This window comes from Rutilus rutilus (assembly GCF_951802725.1).
Source record: "Rutilus rutilus genome assembly, chromosome: 25".
NCBI lineage: Eukaryota > Metazoa > Chordata > Actinopteri > Cypriniformes > Leuciscidae > Rutilus > Rutilus rutilus.
In genome coordinates this window covers 6585023-6609389 of record NC_140229.1, presented here as the reverse complement: position 1 = coordinate 6609389, position 24367 = coordinate 6585023, and the positions used below count along the sequence as shown (strand labels likewise).

The following is a 24367-nucleotide window of genomic DNA, read 5'->3' as shown; positions in this document are numbered from 1 at the left end:
TGTCATGTCATGTGAACTTTGAACTAGTTACACTATTATGCGTGCATGAGGCTTAAATCTGTGAAATCATGGATTGGTGTTTCAAATGACAATGTACAGTTGAAGATATTTATCTTATAAGATATTATAACGAATCGTAAAGTGGAACTGAAAAAAGAATTTCTATTCGATTCCCATCCCAAGCCATATGAGTGCAAAATGGCTCATCTGCCTTGAACAAAACATCTCAATTCGGAATTTTCGCAACTGCCAAAAATAAAAAACGTGTGCAAAATATACAGTTAACACATATATGTACTAGCTGCTGGATTTCATTACAATGAGAGTGAGAAGGGTCATTCCGTGTCAAATCAAACAAATTTCGGACACTTCCCTGGCTTTCTGTACAAAGACAAACTTATAATAGTGATGAAAGCCAAAATAGTAAATGTTACAGATGTATATTTACTAAGTAATCCATTATTTTTGTAGAGGGGGGTCAAAATGACAATTTTTACCTGAGTTTCGGAGCCAATTTACAGGGTGACAGCATCAATATTTATTTTTACAGAGATTGGTAGGTTTATTAGTAAAATATGTTGACTTTAGCTATCTTTATATCATTAAATGCCAACGGCGATTCAAAAATGGCAAAAAGCACTTCTTGTGTTATTTTGCCTCAAGTTTGCAAAAAAAGAAAAGAAAAGATTGCTAAACAAAGATTGCTTAAGCCAGCAGATTTTACTAATAGACTTACAAATCTCTGTTTAAAAAAATAAATGCTGCTGACATCTTTCTACACCCCTCTAATTTGGCTCCAAATCTTAGATGAAAATTGTCATTTTGACCCTCCTCTACAAAATAGTGGATTACTCAGTAAATCTACATCTGTGACATTTAATATGTTGACTTTCATCACTATTTATGTTTGTCTTTCTACAGAAAAAATATGAACAAAATCAAATATTTAAGGGGACCTCTGGTTGAGTTGACACGGAATGACTCAGAAGCAAATTGCTCACTCATTCTCAGAATGAGGATTTGGTTCCTCAAAGCTTTTACCTTGGGAGTTCTTGGAGACCAATACTGGTATGGGGTCAAATTCATCTTCATTGGCTGTCTCAGCGCCCGGAGGCTCAAAGCCTGAGATCAAACAGGAGTCTGCAGCTAAGAAGTGATGAAGGTTGGGGCAAATGACAGTTTATGGGTAAAAGATTTAAGAGGGCGGGTGGTAGGGAGAAAAACAGATGGGTGCGAAAAATACAGCACTGTTAGCATGATGTAAACCCTGAAACTTTAACATTAATGTTCGTGGCTGACACTTTACAAAAGCTAAATGAATGTCAAGAAAGACCATATGGTTTGTAAATAATAATTACTTTTCATTTTTTATTCCAGTAAAATGTTCAGTGTTGTCCCCAAGTTATATGCTGCACCAAGGCACATAAGCTATAAATGCCAGAAAAACAAAAACTGATTGGTTGTACCTGGTATGTTCTGGGAGAGGCCTCCTGAGACAGCTGCAAAGTCATCCAGACAGGAGGCGGAGCCAGAGGCGAGTGAACAGCCAAGCAGGGAGTCCTCACCAATCAAAGGGTCTGTAGTGCAGTGGAGAGAAACACCAGGGAAACAAGCGCAAAAATTAAATCACAAAGATGCAAACTACATAAAAAAAATCAGGAGGTCATATCATGTTATTTTATGTTTTTGGAGGTCCACTTATAATATCGAAGGATTTTGTGCTAAAAAGTCAATATAGTTTATCATCATAACCATTTCCTACTATTTTTCTGACCCTCAGAATTTAATGAAATTTCAGAAATTTTCAGATATGCTGATTCAAACAAAGTTTTTGCTTCCCCATATACACACCAAACAGGTGTATGTGGAAATTTAATACATAAATGTGTTCAACATCTGTCAACAAGATGTGGCAACTTAGTTTTTGCAACTTAGTTTCAATATATACAATTTTGTAGTCCAAAAAAAGGTCCATTGTTTATTGTCAATAGCGTAGCGATGTATGAAGCACAACTCACACAGAAGTCACTTTCAAACCATGCAGTTTTCTGTTCTGCGTGGCCAACTTGAACCTGTGGCCAAATCTGAATGGGGAAGTTTTACACAATTTCTTTTTAAATAGCTGAATTTTGCCTTTGATATGACTGCACCATTACAGTTTTTTCAAAGTACATTGAAGTAATCTATATCTCAAGTTGCAGGAAATTTTGAGCTTTGAGCACATCTGAAATTAACTGCTTAAGGTACAACATTCTGCATCCTTAAAGGGATAGTTCACCCAAAAATGAAAATGCTGTCATCATTTACTCACCCTCATGTTGTTCCAAACCTGTATGATTTCCTTTCTTCTGCTGAACACAAAAGAAGATATTTTAAAGAAGGTTGGTAATTAAACAGTTGCTGGTCCCCATTGACTTCCATAGTATTTTTTTTTCCTACTATGGAAGTCAATGGGGTCCATCAGTCGTTTGGTTACCGACTTTCTTCAAAATATCTTCTTTTGTGTTCAGCAGAAGAAAGAAAGTCATACAGGTTTGGAACAACATGAGGACAGCATTTTCATTTTTCGGTGAACTATCCCTTTAATAATGTGGAGGGGAAAAGGATTAGGGTAGCAGGATTTTTAATGTGTGAAATCAGCCATAGCCTCAGGCACTCTCTCCGCACAAAGAAAACATTCTGTCACCCCTGAATATCTGACAGGGTGTTATAATAATAGGCAGAGGCTCTTCTGCCAATCTCTGATGCATATTTTTACCTGCCAGTGCTGATAATACTGGTTCAGCCTCCACGGGATGCAGGTGAGCCTGAGGGGGCTCCAAGCCAGGAATCAGAGAGTCCAAACACACGTCTGTTTTGACTGGGAGTAAGAGAGAGTAACAGATGATGCCACAATCTATATTTTTTTTGAAAATCAAAAACATCACTGGTATCTTTTATATCACATTCATTTTTCTGCTGGATCTTGATCACAGTGACTCACTGGACCCTGTCTGTTCTCTCAAGATTGGACATCATAAGAACTTCCTTTCGCTACTTTGAGCCCTACATGATGAGTAGATTCTTCAAGGTATCTTGGAGAGGAGGGGTGTGCAAGTCATATAAACTAACTACAGGTGTACCTCAGAGTTCGGTGCTTAGCCCCCTAATCTTTTTTGAAATACACAATATTTCGGGGACCCATCACTAAATGATATATCACTCAGCTTTTTCTTCAATGCAATTCCATAACACACAGCTATAACTATTGTTTTAGCCTTTTGTGTTGATTTCACAATGCCTATTCAAATTCATTTTTGCCTCAAGTTAAATTGTATGTGGCAAGAGGAGAAAATTGCAAGCCATCACAAATAAAGGGACTGGATGAATATAGAAAATATCCTTTGTCTCAGAGAATAGGAAAGTGTTTAGTATAGCTTTTGTAAAAGGAGCAAGCACACAGAAAAGACAATCAGTGAGAGCTTACCACCTCTGGTGTCGTCCATTGAGCTGCCGAAGGGGTCGGCCATGGACAGCAGATCAGGCAGCATGAGAGAGGTATCTGGAGACTTCAGGCCCTCTATCAGCTTCTCTGTAAGTCAGCCAGTGGAAACAGCGAGCGTTAGCCAGAATAAACACCGAAATGTAGCCAATGCATAAACAAAGAGGAAAGGGAAAGGACAATGGAGGGTTTGAAAGCAAGACTGGTGATTAGAAAAAAGTAACTTGCACAGAAGGAAATAAACCGCAGAAGAATTATCGATGGGTCTAAATTATACATTGCACAATTTAGGCCAAGTGCACAAAGTAAAAGACACACTATTTTTCCCACTCTTGTAAAAGACAGAGTCATAATCAAACTTCAGATCTAATATTGTCATATGGAATTGATGTTGAGGGCGTTGAAATTCTGCCGCAGAGCAATGACATCTCAGATCATTATCTATTCTTGTGTATATTCCATTTAAGCCAAGGCTGCAAAACCAACTTCCTGTTACAAATATGGTAGAACTCTCATTTCTACCACTAAAGATTGCTTTATAAATAATCTTCCTGATCGGTTTCAACTCCTCAGCATACCAGATAGCTTAGAAGAACTCGATGTTGCAACAGAAACTATTGACTCTCTCTTTTCCAGCACTTTAGACAAGGTAGCTCCTTTGTACTCAAAGAATTTTAAGGAAAATAGTCAGTATGTTTTTGTATTTTTAAGGATTTGTAATTTGAAAGCCACATTTCTAGCATCTTTTCCATCTTAAAAATATATCTAAATTTCAACATATGCTCTCAATGACAAATGCAAAAAAGTTAGTTCATGCATTCATGACCTCGAGGCTAGATTACTGTAATGCTCTACTGGGCGGTTGCCCAGCACGCTTAATAAACAAACTCCAGCTGGTTCAAAATGCAGCGGCTAGAGTTCTTACCAGAACCAGGAAGTATGACCATATTAGCCCTGTTCTGTCAACACTGCATTAGCTCCCTATTAAACATTGCATCCATTTTAATTTAATTCTTGCTAATTACTTAAAAAGCACTAAATGGTTTAGCTCCTCAGTTATTGAGTGTCTAATGCAATCTCAAAATTCTGGCTAGAATATTAAAATCAACTGCAGGCGGTAGATCCTTTTCTTATTTAGCACCCATACACTCACTTTAGCCTGGCATACACAACACATTTTCACATTGTTAGGCTGGATAAATTAGGCCAAACAGGGAGCACATCCGATGTACTTGTTTCATCATAAGAATGATCTATGCTAATATTAGTCTCTCTGTTTATCCCGAGATTACCGTAGTCAGCCGTATCCGGTCCGTATCCAGATCAGATGTTGGACCTGCACCTAGACACGACCAAAACGCAGCCCTGAAGGTCAAGCAGAGTTTCTGCCAACTAGACAATCCCCTGTGAAGGCCTCGTTGACACGACAGCCATCAGCACAGATCCTCAGCAAAGACCACAAGAACCAGAACTAGATAAGTCCTCTGCACAGACCTATGACCAGCTTCGTCTCCATACCGGGCATGATGCCTCTGCTTGCATGCATTTGTGCTCAAATGACCTTCTTTTGTTAAAATGACCATTTTGGCAAGGTATTAATGTAAGCGTATTCGGCTTGCCTTAAGTAAATGCAAAAAAGCAGAAAAAAAACAAAATCAAACATCAAACAACACAAAGTTCGGTATAAAAATAAACCAAATGAAACTACAGCAGGTTTTCAGTTAACAGCATCCAATCAGTATTAAATATCAAATAATCTTGCCGTGAAGACTACAGCAATTATTTCAGTATTTTCCTTTTATATTTGATTTAAAAAAATAAATAATCTAATTTCTAAATGTCTACTTGAATACTTAATATTTTTTAATGATATCTGATAAAGCTCAAGCAGCTTTATATAATTATTATTTATTTATTTGTTCAACATTTATTCTATTGCTTTTCATTTCTTTGTTCTTAAATGTATTATTGAGAGCTTATTTAAAAAATGACTAAATTAATCTGTCAGTATTAATTTGTTGATATTATTTTTATAAAAATATTGTTCAATAGTACAATAGTGTTCGCTTTGGTATCAAAATTTTTATTGTGGATCACAAAATTTCAACAGAATTTGGTTTTGTGACAACTGCATGTGTGTGATGAGTACTAAGGTGAGCACAGCTGGCATGGACCTCCATTACCTGGCACAGCTAGAAAACCAGCTCCCGAATCCAAGCCCAGAATGTCAGTAGGTCTTTCAGCTGTATGAGAGCAGAGAAAGAAGATGGACACAAGGTAGTCAAGAAGAGCTGGACATCCGTATGAATAGAAGAAACACACAGACACTAACAAGCAGCTCAGCAGGGATGCTGAGGTAAGTGGTGGGATGTGATTCAAAGGGCACATCGTACTGGAGTGTTTCGTCTTAATAGGAGTCTCCTGCTGATTCTGGAGACCAGTTTGACTACCTCTAGATATACTGAGCATGTGCTGCCATTTAGCGAAGGAGGCTAGGAATGGTATCGAAATAAAGAGAGGGACTGGCACTCTCACGCGTACGGAACAAGAAGCAAGGATGTCACAATTAGGGGGATTTGCAGTAGATTTGGGACTTGGGGGGATTTGCATTGATTCACATTTGCTATGCCAGTACATTTCACTTAAATATCTTTAAAAGTAGAACATCAGATTAGGGCTGATGGTACACCTACCGGGAGGTGGAGGAGCAGGTTCTGCAGCCTCCAGGTCAGGAATAAGACTCTCAGTAGCAGCAATCAGAGGTTCAACGGGTTCTGCAAACAGCAAAAACACTTACATTCCACACTAAATGTGGCTCCATTTGAAAACACTTTTTTTTTTTTTTTAAGAAACTCTCCCAAGTGGATAAATCTGAAAACAGTATTTGAAACCGATGAAGCATGTTAGTCATGCATATTGCACCGATAGATATCTGTTTACACTGGTTTGTGCCTGCTATGTGCTATTCACTTTCACAGTTTTGTTAAAGATAAATGTTACGTTGTACAATCTTCATTAAATTCTTGCAAAGATGACTATGCAAAACATAAGAGCAATTGCATTTTAGACCACAGAATGGCGACTGAGTGCAAACTGGATGCACCAGTAAATGGTGGGATATTTTGCTAATAAAATGATAGTGCCAAAAGAACACCATAAGAAATGTATTATGTTTGGTCTCTCGGTATCATCTCAGTGAGTTTTTCTTACGTTTTACACATGCACAGTAGCATGATTTTGACATTTTTTGACATTTCATCGTGTACAAAAAACTTTTGGAAACGCAAGTGTGGATGGAGAGCATTTTTGGATGAATCTGGATTAATGAAGATGTAGCCTTTAAAACATTGATAACTGCATTCTGCAAAGTGTGTGAGCAAGCAAAGTTACCATCAGCTAGCTTGGTGAAGTCTTTGTTGAGCAGGTCCTCAGCCGTGAGTTTGGAGAAATTGTCGTCTCCGAAGGGATTCCAGGTAGGCTGGACCGGGGGGCTTGTCAGGGTAGTGGCTGAAGCAGGAGCTTGGGGGACAGAAACGCTGCCTTGCTGGGCAGGCTGGTACACACTCTGCTGGGAGGACTGGGGAGAGTTGGAAGGGGTGGCACTGGCCGACCTAATTGTGCCCGAACAATGGAAGAAGTGTTCATATATTAGTTTAAGTAGGTTCGAAGGTGACAGAACACCTCTTCTTGATTATGTAGGCTGTATAATGGCAGTGTCACATTGCGAAGGGCTTAAATTCTATATTTATAGGTTTGATTTCTCACTTTGACTTGTTAAGGCTGGCTTCTGCGGTGGCCGCCTGCAGCTGCTGAGTGGACTGGCTGACCGGAACTCCGAACATAGCACTGTGTGTGACATCACTCTGGATGCGCCTGTGCCCCGCCTTCTGGGCCGTCCTCGGGGACGATGGAGGAGTCTGAGACAGGCCAGGGACCACAGGCTGAGGAGAAGATGAAAAGACAGGAGGATGAAGCAACTAAGAACTCATAAAATACAGTGTGACATGCAAATGAAATTTAAATGCAGCGAAATGGCATGAGTTAAAAACAAAATGAAAACAAAAGGTGATTGATCAAGCATAAGTGAATACAGATATAAAATAAAAATATAAACAGATGACTTCCAAAATTACTTATCTATGGCAAGATAAATAAAATTCAGACAGGTAGTAAAAATTTGGCGTATCAGACTCAAAATCATTTGTAGTAGTAGAAATTCTTTAATTTTTTATAAACCCAATCTGAAATCATATCTCTTTGTGGTTTGAAATTGAAAAATTTACATGTACCATTAGAGCTTTTTTTTTAACGAAATTAATACTTTTCTTCAGCAAGGATGCATCAGACTGACCAAAAGTGACAAGACATTTTTAATGTTACAAAAAAGGTTTACATTTTAAATAAACGTAAAATTTTTATTATTTTACAGATTTCGACATTTTGAATGGTAGAGTTTATCTAGTGAAAAGTAAATGTGAAAAATAGTGCGTAGTAAATGACTTCTTTTGTCCCTCTTTGCATCATGACACTGAAATCAGCATCTAATTACACAGGATATTTACTACACTGTCTGAACAAATGGCTCTGATTTCATCATTCATTTTCCTTACAAACAAATCAGATTTGAATGCAGTGTAAATGAAGCATAAACACCATTTGATTTTAACGTCATCAAAATGTATTGTTTTAACAAAAACATCGTCCGTCACAGTCTTCAGACACTTTTCAGAGCAAATAAACCAAAACGGGCAAACATCCGTCACACAAACAATCAAAATCATGATCTACGCTGATTCAAAATAAACCGGGGATGGATGGATGCAAAGCAATGGATGATGAGGCACAGCCCCTGCATGAGGCGCTTCAACAGTGAGAGTGAGTCTGCCAGCTCTTTGACAGGACAGGACAGGACAGAGCAGCATGCACAGGATGGAGGTGATTACCCTCTCCTCTGCGTTCTCTGGGCTGATCTGGGCTTGAGGCGCTGGCTGCTGGACAGTGGGCTCTGCCTGTGCTGGAAGCGGGGCACCAGCCGGCTGAGTGGTAGTGGGCTGGACGGGCATGGGCTGCTGCTGAGCCGCTGGCGTCTGCTTACGACGGGCGCTCCGTGCCGGTGCGGTGGGCGGCGCAGGGCTGGATGGAGGAGGAGTGGCTACAGCTTTCTGAGGCGCAGGGTTCCCCGCTGCTACTGGAACGCCCCCTCCTCCCGCTGCAGCCGCTGCTGTGATGGAGACCGGCTGCACGGGCTGGCACACAGACACGCACCAGACAACTATACCATGATGCAAACTGTAAATGTGACCTTCACACCCCAGACTGTGGGTTTCATTTAATACATGCAATCTACCGGCTTGAATAGTCATTGAAATCAATTAAATGATGTGGCATCATATAGATCTGACTCTTATTTCTTTTTATCCAGACTTCACTACTTTCTACTGCTTTCGTAGGACTTCAAACCAATATATAGATTAGAAAACACATGCAATAAGATGTCTCTCACAAACAATAGCGTTAGTTTGAGGCAGGGCTATATGTTTGTCCTACCAACGAAAGATGGAAATAATGTTCACAAAGCCTTTTGGAAATCAGTCATTTTTGCAGTCACACTTGGTGATATTAGATGCACACAAATTACACATTCTTCCATGGAGTTAAATGTAATAAAGTTAAAATAGAATAGCATTACATAGCTATTTTTCCTCCATATCTCAGTTATCCTCCATATCTCATTCTTGTAATTTGTAACAATGACATTCTTTTATAATATATTATGCAATTAAAAAGAGCTGTGTATTGTGGGATTGGATTAGTGAAGTGAAATACAGACAGAGTGAAGACACTCACCGTTTTATGCTGAGGGGCAGGAGATGCCAGGGCTTTTTGAGACTGAAGAGCTGCAGCTGGCTGAGCCAAGTTCACACTGACAGCTGGGAAACACAGAGAACAATGGTGTGGAGTTAGTGGATAGATGTGGTGCATTTTGATACATGTCAATATATGTATTTTGATATATTTTGATAAAGATAAGGATAAAATGTGATATATTTATAATATGATAAAATGTTAAATTAATAATGACACTAATAAAACCTACAATAAACAAAATATTTTATTAAAGATTAAATTGTATTAATAGATTTTTACATTTAAGCTATATATTTAAAAAGTTATACATTTAATATTTATAAGTATTTAATGTATGTTTATTATAAATTTGTTTACAACAAAAATATATATTATAAATACTAATGTTGTCAAAGAGTTTTTTTTTTTTTTACAAAATCCTCAAAATGTAATTATTTTCTCTGCTTCTGTTGGCTATATCTAAACACTGCACGACAATAGCACTTCTAAACATCACCCAGCTCAGTATTTTCCTTCATGGTTTGAATAATAAGTATTTTATGAATGGGATTTTATGTTCATGGTAAAACAACTGTTTGCCTTTACATTACATTTTGTGCTAATACACAGAGGAACTGTGATGAATATTTCATCATATTTGTACCTATTGGCTGGGCGGCTCCGGCGGGTAAGTTGGGTCTCTTGCGCGGGGTCAGGGCAGCAGGCTGGATGGGCAGGATGCCTCCTAGTGCCTGAGACTGGGATTGTGCTGCTTTGGGCCGCTGGCGTGGGGTGATGGAAGTTTCAGTGGTGGGAATGGGGTCTGTAAGTCTACGGGACAAAAACAGAGACAAATGAGACCAGGTCAAATTCACCGACCATAAAGCACTATGGAGCCTCTGGACACGTACCTCGCCTTAGTCTGCGTTTGGCTCTTCTTCGCGGCTGCTTCGCTCGCTCTGATTGGCTCAGGAAGTTTAGCAGGAATGGGAGAATTCTAGGGGGACATATTTCAGATTAGTTTTGTTTTTATGACTTCAGGCATTCCTGCAGGCTGACGCACACAAGCACCCCAATCCAACAACTGATCCCAGAGGTAAAAGTGCTGACCCAACAACAGGCCGAGAGTGACCCTGGAGGAGAGGAAGGAAAGAGACTAACCTTGACGTTTTGGACAGGGCAGTCCCGCCGGCCCAGTTTGAAAGCAAAATAGGACACCTGATAAATGTCAGGCCTCTTATCAGGGTCTGGTTCCAGCATGTACCCTGATAAAATCACCACCACAAAGAGAGGTAAAGAGGAGGGAGAGTGGGAGGAAGAGAGAGAGTGTCACAACGTGACAAAGGAAAAAAAAGAGGAGAGTGGATGATCGGTATAAGCGTTCATAAGTTGAAGGAAAAGTACATCCAAAAAGTCTTCATCATTTACTCACTATCAAGTTGTTCAAAACCCATTTGTACATCCATGAAACACAAAAGGAGAAGGTTTAAAAATGCCATGCCAATCTTTTCCATGTAATGGGCTGTCAAGATCCTAAATGACGAAAAGTACCACAAAAGTGATGGATTTGTGTGAGCAGCAGACTGAAATTTAAATGAATAGTTCACCCAAAAATTTTAATTGTCATAATTTACTCATGATCATGTTGTTCCAAACCTGTATATCTTACTTTCTTATCTGGCTCCCATTGCCTTCCATTGTGTGGATAAAAAATACAAAGGAAGTCAATGGGAACCGAAACTGTTTGGTTACCAACATTCTTTAAAAAAATATTATTTTATGTTTATTAGAAGAAAAAAAGTCATACAGGTTTGGAACAACATGAAGGTGAGTAAATGACAACAGAATCTTAATTTTTTTTGGTGAACTGTTCCTGACCTGTATTTAAATTTTCACTTCATTAACTCTCTTATACTACGTTCACACTTTCAGTCCAAATTTCATTATCCTATTATTTCCTGTTGGAATCTGATCTAAAATGATTGACGTCCACATTGTGTATAGCAACCTTTCAGATCCAATTTATTATGTCCATGCCACTCTTTCGTTTTCCGGAATATCTGCATCGGTTGCTATAGCAATAACATTGCATTGCTAGGCATACCACCACCCGAAACATAGAGGGCCGTCTCCGCCGGCCTCAAGACATGTCTCCGTAATATTGTTATTTTCTGCTCGTCCAGCACTTTGCAACAACATAACCTTATTTCTGCAGCAACTTTCAGCATGTTTCCTCTAACAACATCTGACGTTTACGTTTTACACGGCGTGAGAAAGTCACAAACTACGCGAAATCCAATTAGATCAGTCAGACTGAAACGGATTTCCAGATATGAATAGGATTTCAAACCACATATGCATGAAGCTCGAAATGGATTTGTAAAAATTGCATTTCTTGTGATTTTTTGCCGTTCACACTTGCTATATCCGATCAGATTTGGACTGACAGTCTGAACATAGCCATATAGACAATAACATGGTGTGTTGAGACCATTAAAAAGCCAAACACCATTATTTTTCCCCTAAACAAACAACACTGACATCAATGTTGTCATGTTTTTGACACGTTTGACGTGTTACTTTGACTTTGTAACTTCCATAACCTTTAATTAATGACTAGGATTTTCTTTATATTCTCCATTTGTGTTCCACAGAAGAAAGAAAGGACTTGAGGGTGAATAAATGATGACAAAATTTCAGTTGTGGCCCTTTCAAGTGAGACCCACAGCCATACTGAGCCAGTGGTGAGACGGAAACACACCTGGTGCGAGACGCGAACAGCGACAGACAGATACTTACGGATGAGACGGTGCATGTCCTGTGAGTAGCGGGAATTGTCTGGAATGGTGAAGTTGCCATCACAAATGGCCACCTGACTCTCACCAAAGGGCAATGTGAAGAAACAGATTTTATAGAGCAGACAGCCCATTGCCTGAAAGAACAAAGAACCCACGTCATTGTACAGTACGGGAAAAAGACCCTCGATTGAGGTCATAATATAATGTATAAAAGTCTTGAATAAGGGTAATTAAACAGTCTTATAACTTCTGTTCTTTTTTGATTTTTGGTACAAAACAAGCATACATTTAACATTTACCATACTTATTTTTTAAATACACATTCTGGTCTTATTGCAAACATTTTGTAATCTCTTCCGGAATGACTTTCTTTATCTACTGAAGTTAATATAACCAATATACTAATAGCTATTTAGGCATTGATTTAGCAAACTTGCTATTAGTCTGGTGAAAGATAGATTCGAAAAGCTTAAGAAAAGCCAATGACTTCAAAATATCTTCTGATTGGCTGTGATATCTTTAATATATTTACTTACCCAGATATCTGCTTTAGTGGTGATGATTTTGCCGTTGTACAGGTTCACCATTTCAGGAGCGCGATAGGACAGGGTTGTGTACCTAAACAAAACAGACAATTTCATAAAACTCTGCATTATAATTAGTGTTATTATTATCACCTCAAAATAAATGTGTCATAATTTGCAATAAATACAAGCAATTTTTTAATGGTACAGTACAGACTTAGAATATTATCCATCATAATGGTTATTGGCCATCTATTTTAATGTATTTAAAGTGTGATTTATTCCGGTGATGTCAAAGCTGGATTTTCAGCATCATTACTTCAGTCTTCAGTGTCACATGGTCCTTCAGAAATCATTCTAATATGCTGATTTGCCACTCAAAAAACATTTTATGTTATTATTAATGTTGTAAATAGTTGAGCTGCTAAATATTCTGTGCAAAATGTGTTACACTTTCTTTGATGAATATAAAGTTCAAAAGTACAGCATTTATTTGAAATATAAATCTTTTCTAGCATTAATTTATAGATGTCTTTATGGTCTCTTTTTACCAATTTAATGAGTCTTTACTGAAAAAAAGTTTTCATTCCTTTAAAAAAAAAATGATATGATCTGTCTCTAGTCTTGATTAACAACATTTTATATTTTTTCTGATGACTCACCCAACAACTTGTCAATAATAGGAATATTAAAGGGATAGTTCACCCAAAAATGAAAATTCTGTCACCATTTACTCACCCTCAAGTTGTTCCAAACCTGTATAAATTTCTTTCTGCTGCTGAACACAGAACAAGATTTTTTTGAAGAATGTCGATAACAAAACAGTTGATGGGCCTCGTTGAATTCCATAGTATTTTTTTTTTCCATAGGGTGAGTAAGTGATGACAGAATTTTCATTTTTGGGTGAACTATCCCTTTAATATTCCTATTATTGACAAGTTGTTTTAATTTTACCAGTAAACCTCCTCGGCCCATTTCCACTGGTTATAAAACAAATTGAATTTGACAGAAACAGGCTGATTGGAGAGAATTACTTTTTAATTTCGTCCTCCACCACAGTCACTCCTTCACTCTGGGGGTTCTGAAACTTCATGGTGGCGCTGCCAAAATCACACAGTACATAGTGTCCTCTATCATGAAGCAGAATGTTTTCCACCTGCAAAGAGTCATACACAAATTACACTCCAGTACAACATCACATCTTCAACTAATGAAATAATGTTTTGAGAAAAAACCCAGAGGAGTCGACCTCTTGATCAAGTGTTCACTAAGTAGTTTTACCAAGGTAACAATCAGTCACAAACAGCTGTTAACTGTGACTCATGTAATCAATGGCCCAAACTGAAACACTTTTTCTTGGAAAAAAAGTGCTGCTCATAAGAGAAGTAGAAAGGAGGGGCAGAAAAAGCTAAGCAGAAAATAAAGGAACCTTGAGGTCTCGGTGGATTATGGGAGTTTTGAACTGGTGCAGACGTGCCACAGCCTCACACGTGTCACAGAAGATCTGGAGCGCTTCCTGTTCGCTGAAGCCCGTCTGCAAACGCTGGTTCATTAGGTTCACCACCTGACCACCTGCACACACACAAACATAGAGATGTAAAACACTACAATACTTCAGAACCAAGTAAACACCAAGAAAGCCAGGATAGTATTCAAAGCGTTGCGATTGAGAGGGTTTTCCCAGAGGTTCTTGAGGAGAATTAAAGCAGAGACACTATGTGAAATTAGAAAGGTAAATCCAAATCTAAACAAATAATTAAAAGTGTATCCCTAGACATTATATATATATATATATGAACACAAGAACCCACATGTCGGCCCTTAAATCCATCTGTAAGCATTTCAGAAGTCAATTAGCCAGCAAAATGTCAATTGGCCTTCATTTGACTCCCTAGCGAGCATGTTTACATTTCAATCAATATCTTGTAAATATCAATATCACGTGATGGAAGCTCACTGTGAAAGCCGCATTCAATACATCCAATGGGTTGGCCTTTTGTGAAGACTCAAAACAAAGAAACAAGCTCTTTTGGAATAATGAAAAAAATCTATAATCTTTTCTGGGCTTTATGAAATTCTAAGGATAACATCTTGCAGTAAATTAACCACTCAAGACATACTTGGAAACCCTTTCAGATGAGGACACTGGAAAATGTTTTTCCAGTAATGAGGATTAGTCTTTTGTGTAGGTGCTGTTAGGAGATGACATACCGGCCTTACACAATTCGAGACTTTGAATTGCTTTCTCAAGGTACAAGAAGATTAGGATATAAGGCCAAGTCAGGCTGTGATGGAGGTCTGAAATCTATCTAAAGAGCGCCTCCTGGTGGATGAATTGTATAAATAGCACAAACACCTTGTACAAGAGGAGACACTGTATATAGGGCCCAGTTTACACCTCCTATTAAGATGCGTTTTGGTCGATCGGATCACATGTAGACGAGGAAGACACATTCCCGTTTACACCTGGTGTTTTAATCCATCTCGTTTTCAACCACTTCTGCCCTGATTTCTTTGAGGGGCGGGTAAATGTTCTTTCAGATTTTTCAATCTAATGGACAAAATAAGCGCGCGCAAATTACACATGAACACTCCCGAAGAACACAGAAAAACACACGGAGAGCATCAGCTCACGCCGAACTCTGTGAGTGTGTGTTAAATCAGGAACGGTGAGAGAACATTGTGCTTGGTACGTTTTTCATCTTCAAACCAAACTTGGGTCTCCAGCCGACTAAGTTTAAATCCCGTCTGGCTAGTGCGCTTCCCAATAATGTTTACGCATTAGGTCAGTAGGCGGAGAGCAGGCGTCTTTTGTGGCTGTTTAAATACATAAAAAATTAAATAAATCCTTTTAAGGGTGTGTTCACACTTAGCAGGTTTAGTTTGATTAAAACGATTGCTTTGTTAGTGCCGCCATCCAAACCCTGGTGCGCACCAAACAAGCGGAGCGAGACCCCTGAAAACCTGCTTCCAAATAGAGATGCACCATTCGACCAGCCAGAAATCTTTTCTTTTTCTTTTTTTGTGGCGAGCAGGACGAGGCCAAGGGCCGTGGGAGAACGGCGCGAGGCCGGTGGCGTGATTGATTATGAGCGACACCTGCGCGACGCACCGGTCTCGTGTCTCTCACAGAGGAGCGACGACAGTGGAGAACGAGAGATGACAGATCTGGGGCCCGTTCTTCGTACGTTGCTTAAAACATCCGAGATCAAATTACACATCCAAGATGATATCATCGTGCTAATCATGATCTGGCTAATTAGGTTCTTCGAACACACTTTCCGGATATGATTAGTATAGCTGGATTGAGTTATCTGAGATAATTGCGCGTTCATGCGCTGGTTTAAAAGGGGATATGTATCGATAGTAGAAACATTGATCAGCAACGCTGCTATTGGCTGCTCAGCGTGGCCAAAGAGCGCGCACAGTTTTTCTCCTCAGCAGAGCAAGAACTAATAGTCGAAGTTTATTCGGAATTTTAATGTTTAATCAAAACGCCAGGGAACACCTCAAAGTCTGCAAAAGCCAGGAGAGAGGGCTGGCAAAAAGTAGCAGACAATTTAAATCCGTTAGAAGTGGCCATGTTAGATGTTTTTATCACTTAATAGCCTATATTTTTGTATTTTAATAATTGCATAATTACTTAGTTCATTGTAATGTCAGAGTCACCACACTAGAACATGGGAACAAATAAAAGTGAAGTACAAAAATATTCTACATAATGGTAACTTTTAGTTATATTATAGTCTCTAAATGGTTGTCTGTTATAAAAGCAACCAAGAAAAAGGCTGAGAAAAAAAAAGAAGAAAAGATCTTAGTAGTCTACACTGTAAAATACTTTTTGCTGCATTAAATTAAGGCCGTATAGTCATTTCAGCTGTTAAATCTTGAGTAATGAAGAATTGCTTTGACTTGTGAAAGTGAAAACTGATAAACTTATGTTAATGTAAAAATATTTTGCCCTTAGTTATTGATCACATTTTCCCGAGTGTAGTTCATTGTAATGACATTGTGTTTTCCTCTATTGTGCAATTTTACACAATACACCAACACTTGTATCTGTTCCCAAGAAAGTGGTGGCTGAAATATGTGCAGTAAGTGACATTTTCTAACTTTCCAAAGGAAAGAAAGTATAAGACTTTGTAATGTCTATTTGTTTCCATTGCACTGGACAGTGAATAAACCCTCTCAGATAACTGTCATATGGAGGAACTAGCCTACCTGCAAGTGCATAAATAACTTTACTTAATTTATACTTGTATGCTTTATGGCTGCAATATAAGTTGCAGGATTCCACATCTACAGAAGAGTCTGCACAGACAGAGGAGACATAGGCCTACAGGTGGGCAGTGTATAGCCAACTTTTCATTTTTATTTGTTGCATGAGGCATGTGTCTAATATCTTTTGTTGCAGGCACTTGACCACAGGCTTTTCTTGTGCTGTAGTTAAAGCCCGACTCCGACAAGTCGAAAATAAATGTGCTTTCCAACAAATTAATAATGTAAACGACAATCTCACGAGTCACGAGAAAAAAAATATATCTCAGAAAGTGCACTATCGCGCTGCGCTGGACTTCGCGTATCAGCTCCGCTTATGAAGCCGCAGTCTAATCCTGTTTACATGAAATAAGCCTGCTCCCGAGCAGGTTTAAGCTTGCGCACCTGTTGCTATGACAGCAAGTTCAGGATGAGCGTCGAAGAACCAAACAATCCAAGATTATGCCAAATCTCCAACAATCAAATCCAGCTAACTTACGCAACGTACGAAGAACGGGCAAGTTGTGTTGTGTTTGTTTTATTATTATATGTGACAGCATATCTCCAAAGAAGAGAGCAGATAGAACAAATACTGTACCAAGCTAAAAAAGTACACAGTTCACGACATGCAAAATATAGGAAGTGTACGGCGGTAACCAAAGAAACCCCATGTTGCCGCTGTTCTATAAAGCGCAACTTACTGTCAGAGAGTGAATCTGCATTTTCAATTAGCCAGCAATTATGTCAATTTGCCTTCATTTGACTCGCTAACAAGCATGTTTATCTCAATCAATATCTTGTAAATATCAATATCAGGTGATGGAAGCTCACTGTGAAAGCCGCATTCAGTACATCCAATGGGTTGGGCTTTGTGGAGACTCAAAAGAAAGAAACAAGCTCTTTTAGAATAATGAAAAGATCAACCATCTGTTCTGAGCTTTACGGAATTCTAAGGATAACATCTTGCAATGAATTAACCAATCACATTTCTACATACACAACGAGCACATTTAGCCCAGAACACAGCATTGTTTTGGAAGTCATAAAAGCGTTTTTCTTTTGTTTTTTGTATCTTTAGGTTCAGTGTACAAAAATTTCAGTTGGAACGCTAAGTGAACCAGGACTAAACGTACCATTTTTTGCTTTGGTCCAGACCGAATGAACTAAACTACAAGTGTGAGCACACTAAATGAAAGGAAATTTAATGAGACATTAGAAAAGAAGAGCTTATTAGTTGTTAACTATTCTTTGGAAAGACGCTTCACATAAACATTGGAGTATTTTTAGCTTTTAGTCGCATCTCTGTTTGTCATATAGGTGGTACAGTTGTCTAGTTGACTAATCGGTATTTAAGTTTACTCTATGTCAAATGTATGTTTGTTTTCCCACACAGAGCACAAGGCGGCTGTGCACAGAGGCATTATGGGTCTGAAAGGCTTACCTCTGCAGAAGTCCATGAGGATAAACACCTCCCACACGTCTCCACCTCCTACAGCCGTGATGCTGGAGTCCAGGAACCCAACGATGTTCTTGTGACCGTTGAGATCCCGCTGGAATACAATCCACAAAGAACAGAAAGTGTATGAATGAATCAGACGAAATGAGCTCAAGCAGGCACACGTCACAAAAAACTATAAACACTATATTAAATTAAATACTGTATGGTACCTGCTATTAAAAAACAAACAATTCAAGTCTCTTATGCTCACCAAGGCTGCATTTATTTGATCATAAAAACAGTCATATTGTGAAATATTATTACAATTTGAAAAAGTAATAATGTAATTTATTCCTGTGATACCAAAGCTGAATTTTTAGCATCATAACTCCAGTCTTCAGTGTCAGTATAACATGTCTCAAATATAAATGATCTTATCAGTGTTAAAGCACAGAAGACATTTCATCATGCTCACCATGATCTGGATCTCGCGCTTGCAGACCTGCAGGTCGTATTCGTTGTTGACGTACATCCTCTTTAGTGCGCAGCGCACCCCCTGATTAGTCCGCACTAAGAAGACGATTGCAAAGCCGCCTGCAAAGGCAAACACACAAAGTTTAAATGCTTTTGCTGAAAACAGATTCAGATGTGCCATGTCAGCATTCAAAGCTATTTTTATGGCAAAAATTAAATTACAACAATACAAATATCATTTAAATACAATAAAACCAAACAAACAAGTCATAGTATACAAGATTTTTTACATTTTCCAAAACCTTTTCAGGAATAATCTTACTAAATAAGTCCTTAAGTGAGGTAACTTCATAAAAGAGCATTCTACTTGTAATCTAATAAAATATGTTTAACAGATAGGGGAATCTTACAAAGCATGCATAAAGTTGGGTCTTCACCTTAAAGCAAAAAAGCTTGGGTCATACTTGTATGACCTATACGACATCTGGTGTAGACCACTTGATCAAGTCTAGTTTTGCATATAGCTTATTATTCTTGCACATATTCCACTCTTCTTGCCACTTATTTAATATGTATCGATTAATAATCGGTCTGATATCCGAGGGAGGAATTTGACATTCATCAGCTCGTTCATTTCCTGAAAGTCCAACATGGCCTGGAACCCAGCGAAAGATAATACTGAAGAACTGATTTAGTAGATAATCCTTGCAGAAAACAAGCTTGAGAACTAAGGAGATATTTACACAACACTGCCTCCATGTGGAAATCAGCGGGAATTTGAATTCAGTTTTGCAGTCAATAATTGTATCCCTTAAAACTCATCTTTGATCACCAAAATGATATATTTAAATGTTTTTTCCTTGAAACAACTTCTTCATGCCTTAGAATAGCTTGAATGTAACTCTAAACCCTTGCCTCATTTAGTATACGCGGTTCTATGCATATGCAAATTAGCCCCGCCTCCACCCGCTCAACCAGCTCAGAGATTCACTCGTTGACGTGATTAGTTAGTTTGTGACGTCGGAAACATCAGCGATTTCAGAGACTGTCTTTGGTTCGCTGCAGTTTTAAAATGGTGAAAATAGCTCAGCAATGGTGTTGACTTGTGAATTTGCACTTAGTTTGTCTTAAACCATATTAAAAACACCACATAGACATATAAACAACATTAAACGCTTGATTTGTGATGAAACACTGGTCACCCTGTCTATAAGTTAACTTAAAAATCCATTATTCACATTTCTGCATGCAAGCATTAAACTGTATTTCGTTGAGCCAGACATTTTTAGTGGAAGCACTGGGAACAAGCGTATGTGAACAGCATATAGACACTTAGTCTAAGCATTTACACATGGTGTTATTGTCCATGTTGACGTGTCCTGACATCAGAGCCTGTATGTTTGCACTCAGATTTTGCTGTGTTAGCATAATGTGGAGCGGGGTGTTATTCCTCAAAGCAGGCACAGGGGAAACTGCTGGGAGAAAGTAGGATACAGATATTTCTAGCTCTATAGAAACAGTCAATTTACAGTCATACAATCAGTGAGATTATCTGCGTTTTGCTGAAAGATGCTGAGAGGTGTTTGAACAGCACAGATGAGTCTGAGATGCACCAGGCCTGAGAGTCTATTCGCTTCGTTACCAGTTCCATCTGTGAACTGGAAATTCAATTAAACAGAGTAAACAACTGTTTCCTTTACAACACTGATAACAACACACGCAATGAACGCTTGCTCACTCAAGCAATTTAATGCTTTCTTCTGTACACCACAAAAGAGGTTTTAGACAGGATTTTCATATTGCTTTTTAACATTGTTTTAAGCTTTCACAGCACATGGACAACATTCACTTCCTAGTATGGTGTCAATACTATGCATAACTAAATGTCCTCTCTTATAAGAACATGAGGTAGAGTAAATAATGACAGATTGTTATTGTTTAGGTGAACTGTACCTTCAAATTCCTTGCTAAAATCAATATCAATATATCAGGTTAGAATTAACACATAATGTTAGGTTTGGGGTTAAAAGTATTTTTTTTAATATTTTTGAAAGAAGTGTCTTCTACTCACCAAGGCTGTTTTGTTTGATCAAAAACACTGTAAAAACAGTAATATTGTGAAATATTACCATGTAAAATAACTACTTTTCTATGTGAATATATCTAATTATGCAAAGGTGAATTTTCAGCATCATTCCTCTAGTCTTCAGTGTCACATGATCCTTAAGAAATCATTTTAATAGACTGTGTTCAAGAAACATTTATGACTGTTATATGTTTGCAACAGTTGTGCTGCTTAATATATTTTGCAGAAATGGTGATAGATTTTTTTTTTTCAGGATTAAATACTTGATAAATAAAGTTCAAAAGAGCATTTATTTGAAATAATATTTTCATTATAAATTATAAAATGTCTATACTGTCACTTGAACAATATAATGCATCTTTGCTGAATAAAATAATGTTAATTAATAGTAAAAATATTACTGACCCTGTACTTTTGAACGGTACAGTATATCTTTTTTACACAATGTGGCAAATTAAGTACAAATACTCAATATAGTCTCACAATTAATAGAAAAACTGCATTATAATAATGATAAAAGAATCAATGAAAGATGCTTAGAATGGAATATAACATGTCACTCCGCCGGACATGTCAACACCCGAGTACAGATGAGCAGGGATTTCCAGACAAAGGATTTAGGCCACTAAATAAAGCAGCCAGAGGAGCCGAGAAGAGCAGAGGTCTGACCAGTTCACCGGCAGGACATTTGTTTGGTGGATTCAATTATCTGTAACTAGCTGGCCTATAATACTGAACATCAAGAAAGGAATCGAAAAGAAAACATTAAGCAGAGACAGAGCAATATTTCAATGAGAATAACTATTCAATATTTGCTGATTTTGAAATGATCAGCATTGGCCAATGATTGGCAGAAGCACTACCTGCCCCTTTAAGTCCGAAATTAACTGACAGCTTTGGCAATCGAATTACAACATTTAAAGAGTGAATTTTGAGAAAATAATTATGTGCATTATTAATTTGTGTGTGGTTTATATATATATATATATATATATATATTTTTTTTTTTTAACATACATATATACAGTATTTCATATCTATCTATCTATAAATTCATTACTTTTCTATTAATTTACCAAACTGCTAACACTTTTACAATTCCCATGATATTTCCAGCTTTTCCATGACCATGGCCATAGGATGACCTTGTTGGGTAAGTTACCCTAAAAAAGTAATGACCTACTAGTTACTAATAATTACATCTTCAACAGTGTGATTAGATTACTGTACTAATTACTCTCTCTAAAAAGTATTACATTACTTATTACTTTCTAAATCCCATATCAACCTCAACCAGTTGAACAATCCAAGGACAGACATGAAACTGCTCTTTTAATTCCTTCAAATAAATACAAAATTGTAAAAATAATTTTTAAACTGACCAAAGTATTTAAAGGTTACATTAAAAACATACATTATATAATTATCCATTACATTTTGATGTTAAATCCACTATTGGTTTATACAGAATTGTTCTATAGTCTATACAGCATTTAATGCAAATACATCAGAAGTAACTAATTAAATAACAGAAAAATTAAGAGTAATCCATTACTTTTTCATGGGGAAAGTAGTTCAATTACAGCAATAATTGGCAATGTATAACACTTGTCCACAATCATCTATAAATGACAGTCACACTGTTTTTGTGGATAACTACATTGTCATTGTCAAATCTGAATATTGTTTGGAGCTCAATCTAATTAAATTCACCCAGTCAAAAAAAAAAAAAAATAATAATTTTGATTCCCATGATGTTGATTATGGTGTGGTTAGCCGAAGATCTGACCTGTTAAGTGAAAGGTTGTAGGTTGAAAGGAAATATCAAACATCAGCCTGACGTACCTTCTGCCAAAGTTTCTTCTACAGTGACCTGGTGCCTTCCGACAGTGAAAGCCCGACCGATGAAATTCCCACCAGCTCCACTGCTGGATCCAGAACCTCCAGCTCCACCTCCAGAACCGGGTCCAGAGCCCACCAGCTCCCTCCGGGAGTCAAAGAACTTCTTCATGATGTGTCAAAGATCCCTTAAACACTTATGCAAGTCTCTAAGAAGCCGAAGTGGGAGGGTTGGTTGTTCTGGTGCCAGAGGTCTAGATCAGCTGAGACTGTCAAACATGGACTTGCTGCCCAACTCTGGTGCTGACCACAGCTTAAATGAACCGTATAGCCACAAAAACGTACAAGTAAATGATTGTAAACAGTAGATGTACTAAATTAAAGCATCACAGTTGAGAATATCCAAATAAACAGCATCAATCAGCGGTGGCCTGATATGATTAATGTGTTTGTCTAGTGTCTATACAAGTGACACGAGCCCATATCACGATATAAATATTTAAATCCAGCTGAAATCGATGTAAACATTCAGGCCCAGTTGCAAAGTGAACCTTCAGATGTGAAGTCAACAGAAATGATTGTTTGGATGGATGAAAGTCAAACTCTCCATCATCAGCCAGCTGTGCAGTTCATTAAAACCTCTGAAAAAGCACCCACTTTTCACAGAAAAACAGATGACATGCGGAGATTAATCAGAATGATGGGTCGTTTCTTAAGTTAAACGCCTATAATCATATTAACTCGTCTCTTGACTGATGAAAATATAATAATTTAAATTCAACATATAATCAGCTAGGCGCTAACGCTAGCATTTCTGCAAAACCCACTCAGACGCGTTTCGCATGTCATCTGCGCGCTCCCGTCGGTGGCCTGCAGGTGAACGGTGAACGGATGCGATTTGATTTAAATCAGACAGAATCGAATTCATGCAGAAATGAGCGTGTTGTTCATGGCGATTCTCGTCTGCGGCTTCGGATGCTGCAGATGCGCCAGCTAACCGGAAACCACACCGGAAAAGTGAAGCCAGGCAGCGCTAAAATAACTATAATAAAAGTCCGAAACTCTTAATAGAAAAACTCTTCATTGTTGTATATAGTTTTGCAACTCAGTCATCAAAAACACACATAAAATACACAAAAATTACACTATAATTACATATATATATATATATATATATATATATTTTTTTTTTTTTTTTTTTTTTTTGACAATGATGTTGAATTCAAATATGACATATTGTAAATTTACTTATTAAACACCCAAAAATATTTATCCATAAATGTAAATGGGCATCACAAAGACCTACTTTTACTCATTTTAAAATATAAATAGGTCTCTACCTTCATACTTTAACAGCAACAAGAAAAAACAAATGCAAAAAGACTGTCATTATTAAATCTATTCATCTATGTCAGCCTTAAATCTATTGATTGATTGATCGATTCTGTGACTCAATCGATCAATCAATCAATGCACAACGTAGCCTCTATAACATTATTTTTGTTCTCTTCTAACATTCTTATGATTATCTTAGTGTTTGATTCGCACTTGAGACCCACGAATAGGCATTTTGCTTATGTAGAGGACATTATATTTTAGCGGATTTATCTGACAACGTACATG

The 24367-nt window shown here is 37.8% G+C and overlaps 1 protein-coding gene across 6 annotated transcripts in view; it reads right to left on the bottom strand.

The window, feature by feature from the left end:
- aak1b (AP2 associated kinase 1b) overlaps nt 1-23755 on the bottom strand; it is a 34470-nt gene extending 10715 nt beyond the window's left edge. For 3 of the 6 annotated variants that reach the window (XM_084401376.1, XM_084401374.1, XM_084401379.1), the window contains exons 1-20: nt 22751-23755; nt 18821-18939; nt 18349-18457; nt 14080-14222; nt 13685-13806; nt 12663-12744; nt 12128-12260; nt 10490-10593; nt 10240-10325; nt 9993-10159; nt 9329-9411; nt 8425-8727; nt 7247-7422; nt 6872-7092; nt 6175-6255; nt 5665-5724; nt 3467-3571; nt 2759-2860; nt 1467-1577; nt 1042-1146 (exon numbers count right to left, since the gene is read on the bottom strand). In XM_084401376.1, coding sequence (XP_084257502.1) covers nt 1042-1146; nt 1467-1577; nt 2759-2860; nt 3467-3571; nt 5665-5724; nt 6175-6255; nt 6872-7092; nt 7247-7422; nt 8425-8727; nt 9329-9411; nt 9993-10159; nt 10240-10325; nt 10490-10593; nt 12128-12260; nt 12663-12744; nt 13685-13806; nt 14080-14222; nt 18349-18457; nt 18821-18939; nt 22751-22916 — 2578 coding nt within the window. In that variant the 5' untranslated portion in view covers nt 22917-23755. The remainder of the gene's footprint in view (nt 1-1041; nt 1147-1466; nt 1578-2758; nt 2861-3466; nt 3572-5664; nt 5725-6174; nt 6256-6871; nt 7093-7246; nt 7423-8424; nt 8728-9328; nt 9412-9992; nt 10160-10239; nt 10326-10489; nt 10594-12127; nt 12261-12662; nt 12745-13684; nt 13807-14079; nt 14223-18348; nt 18458-18820; nt 18940-22750) is intronic. The other 3 variants (XM_084401375.1, XM_084401377.1, XM_084401378.1) reach the window with 3 other exon arrangements.
- Between the last annotated feature and the right edge of the window lie 612 nt (nt 23756-24367).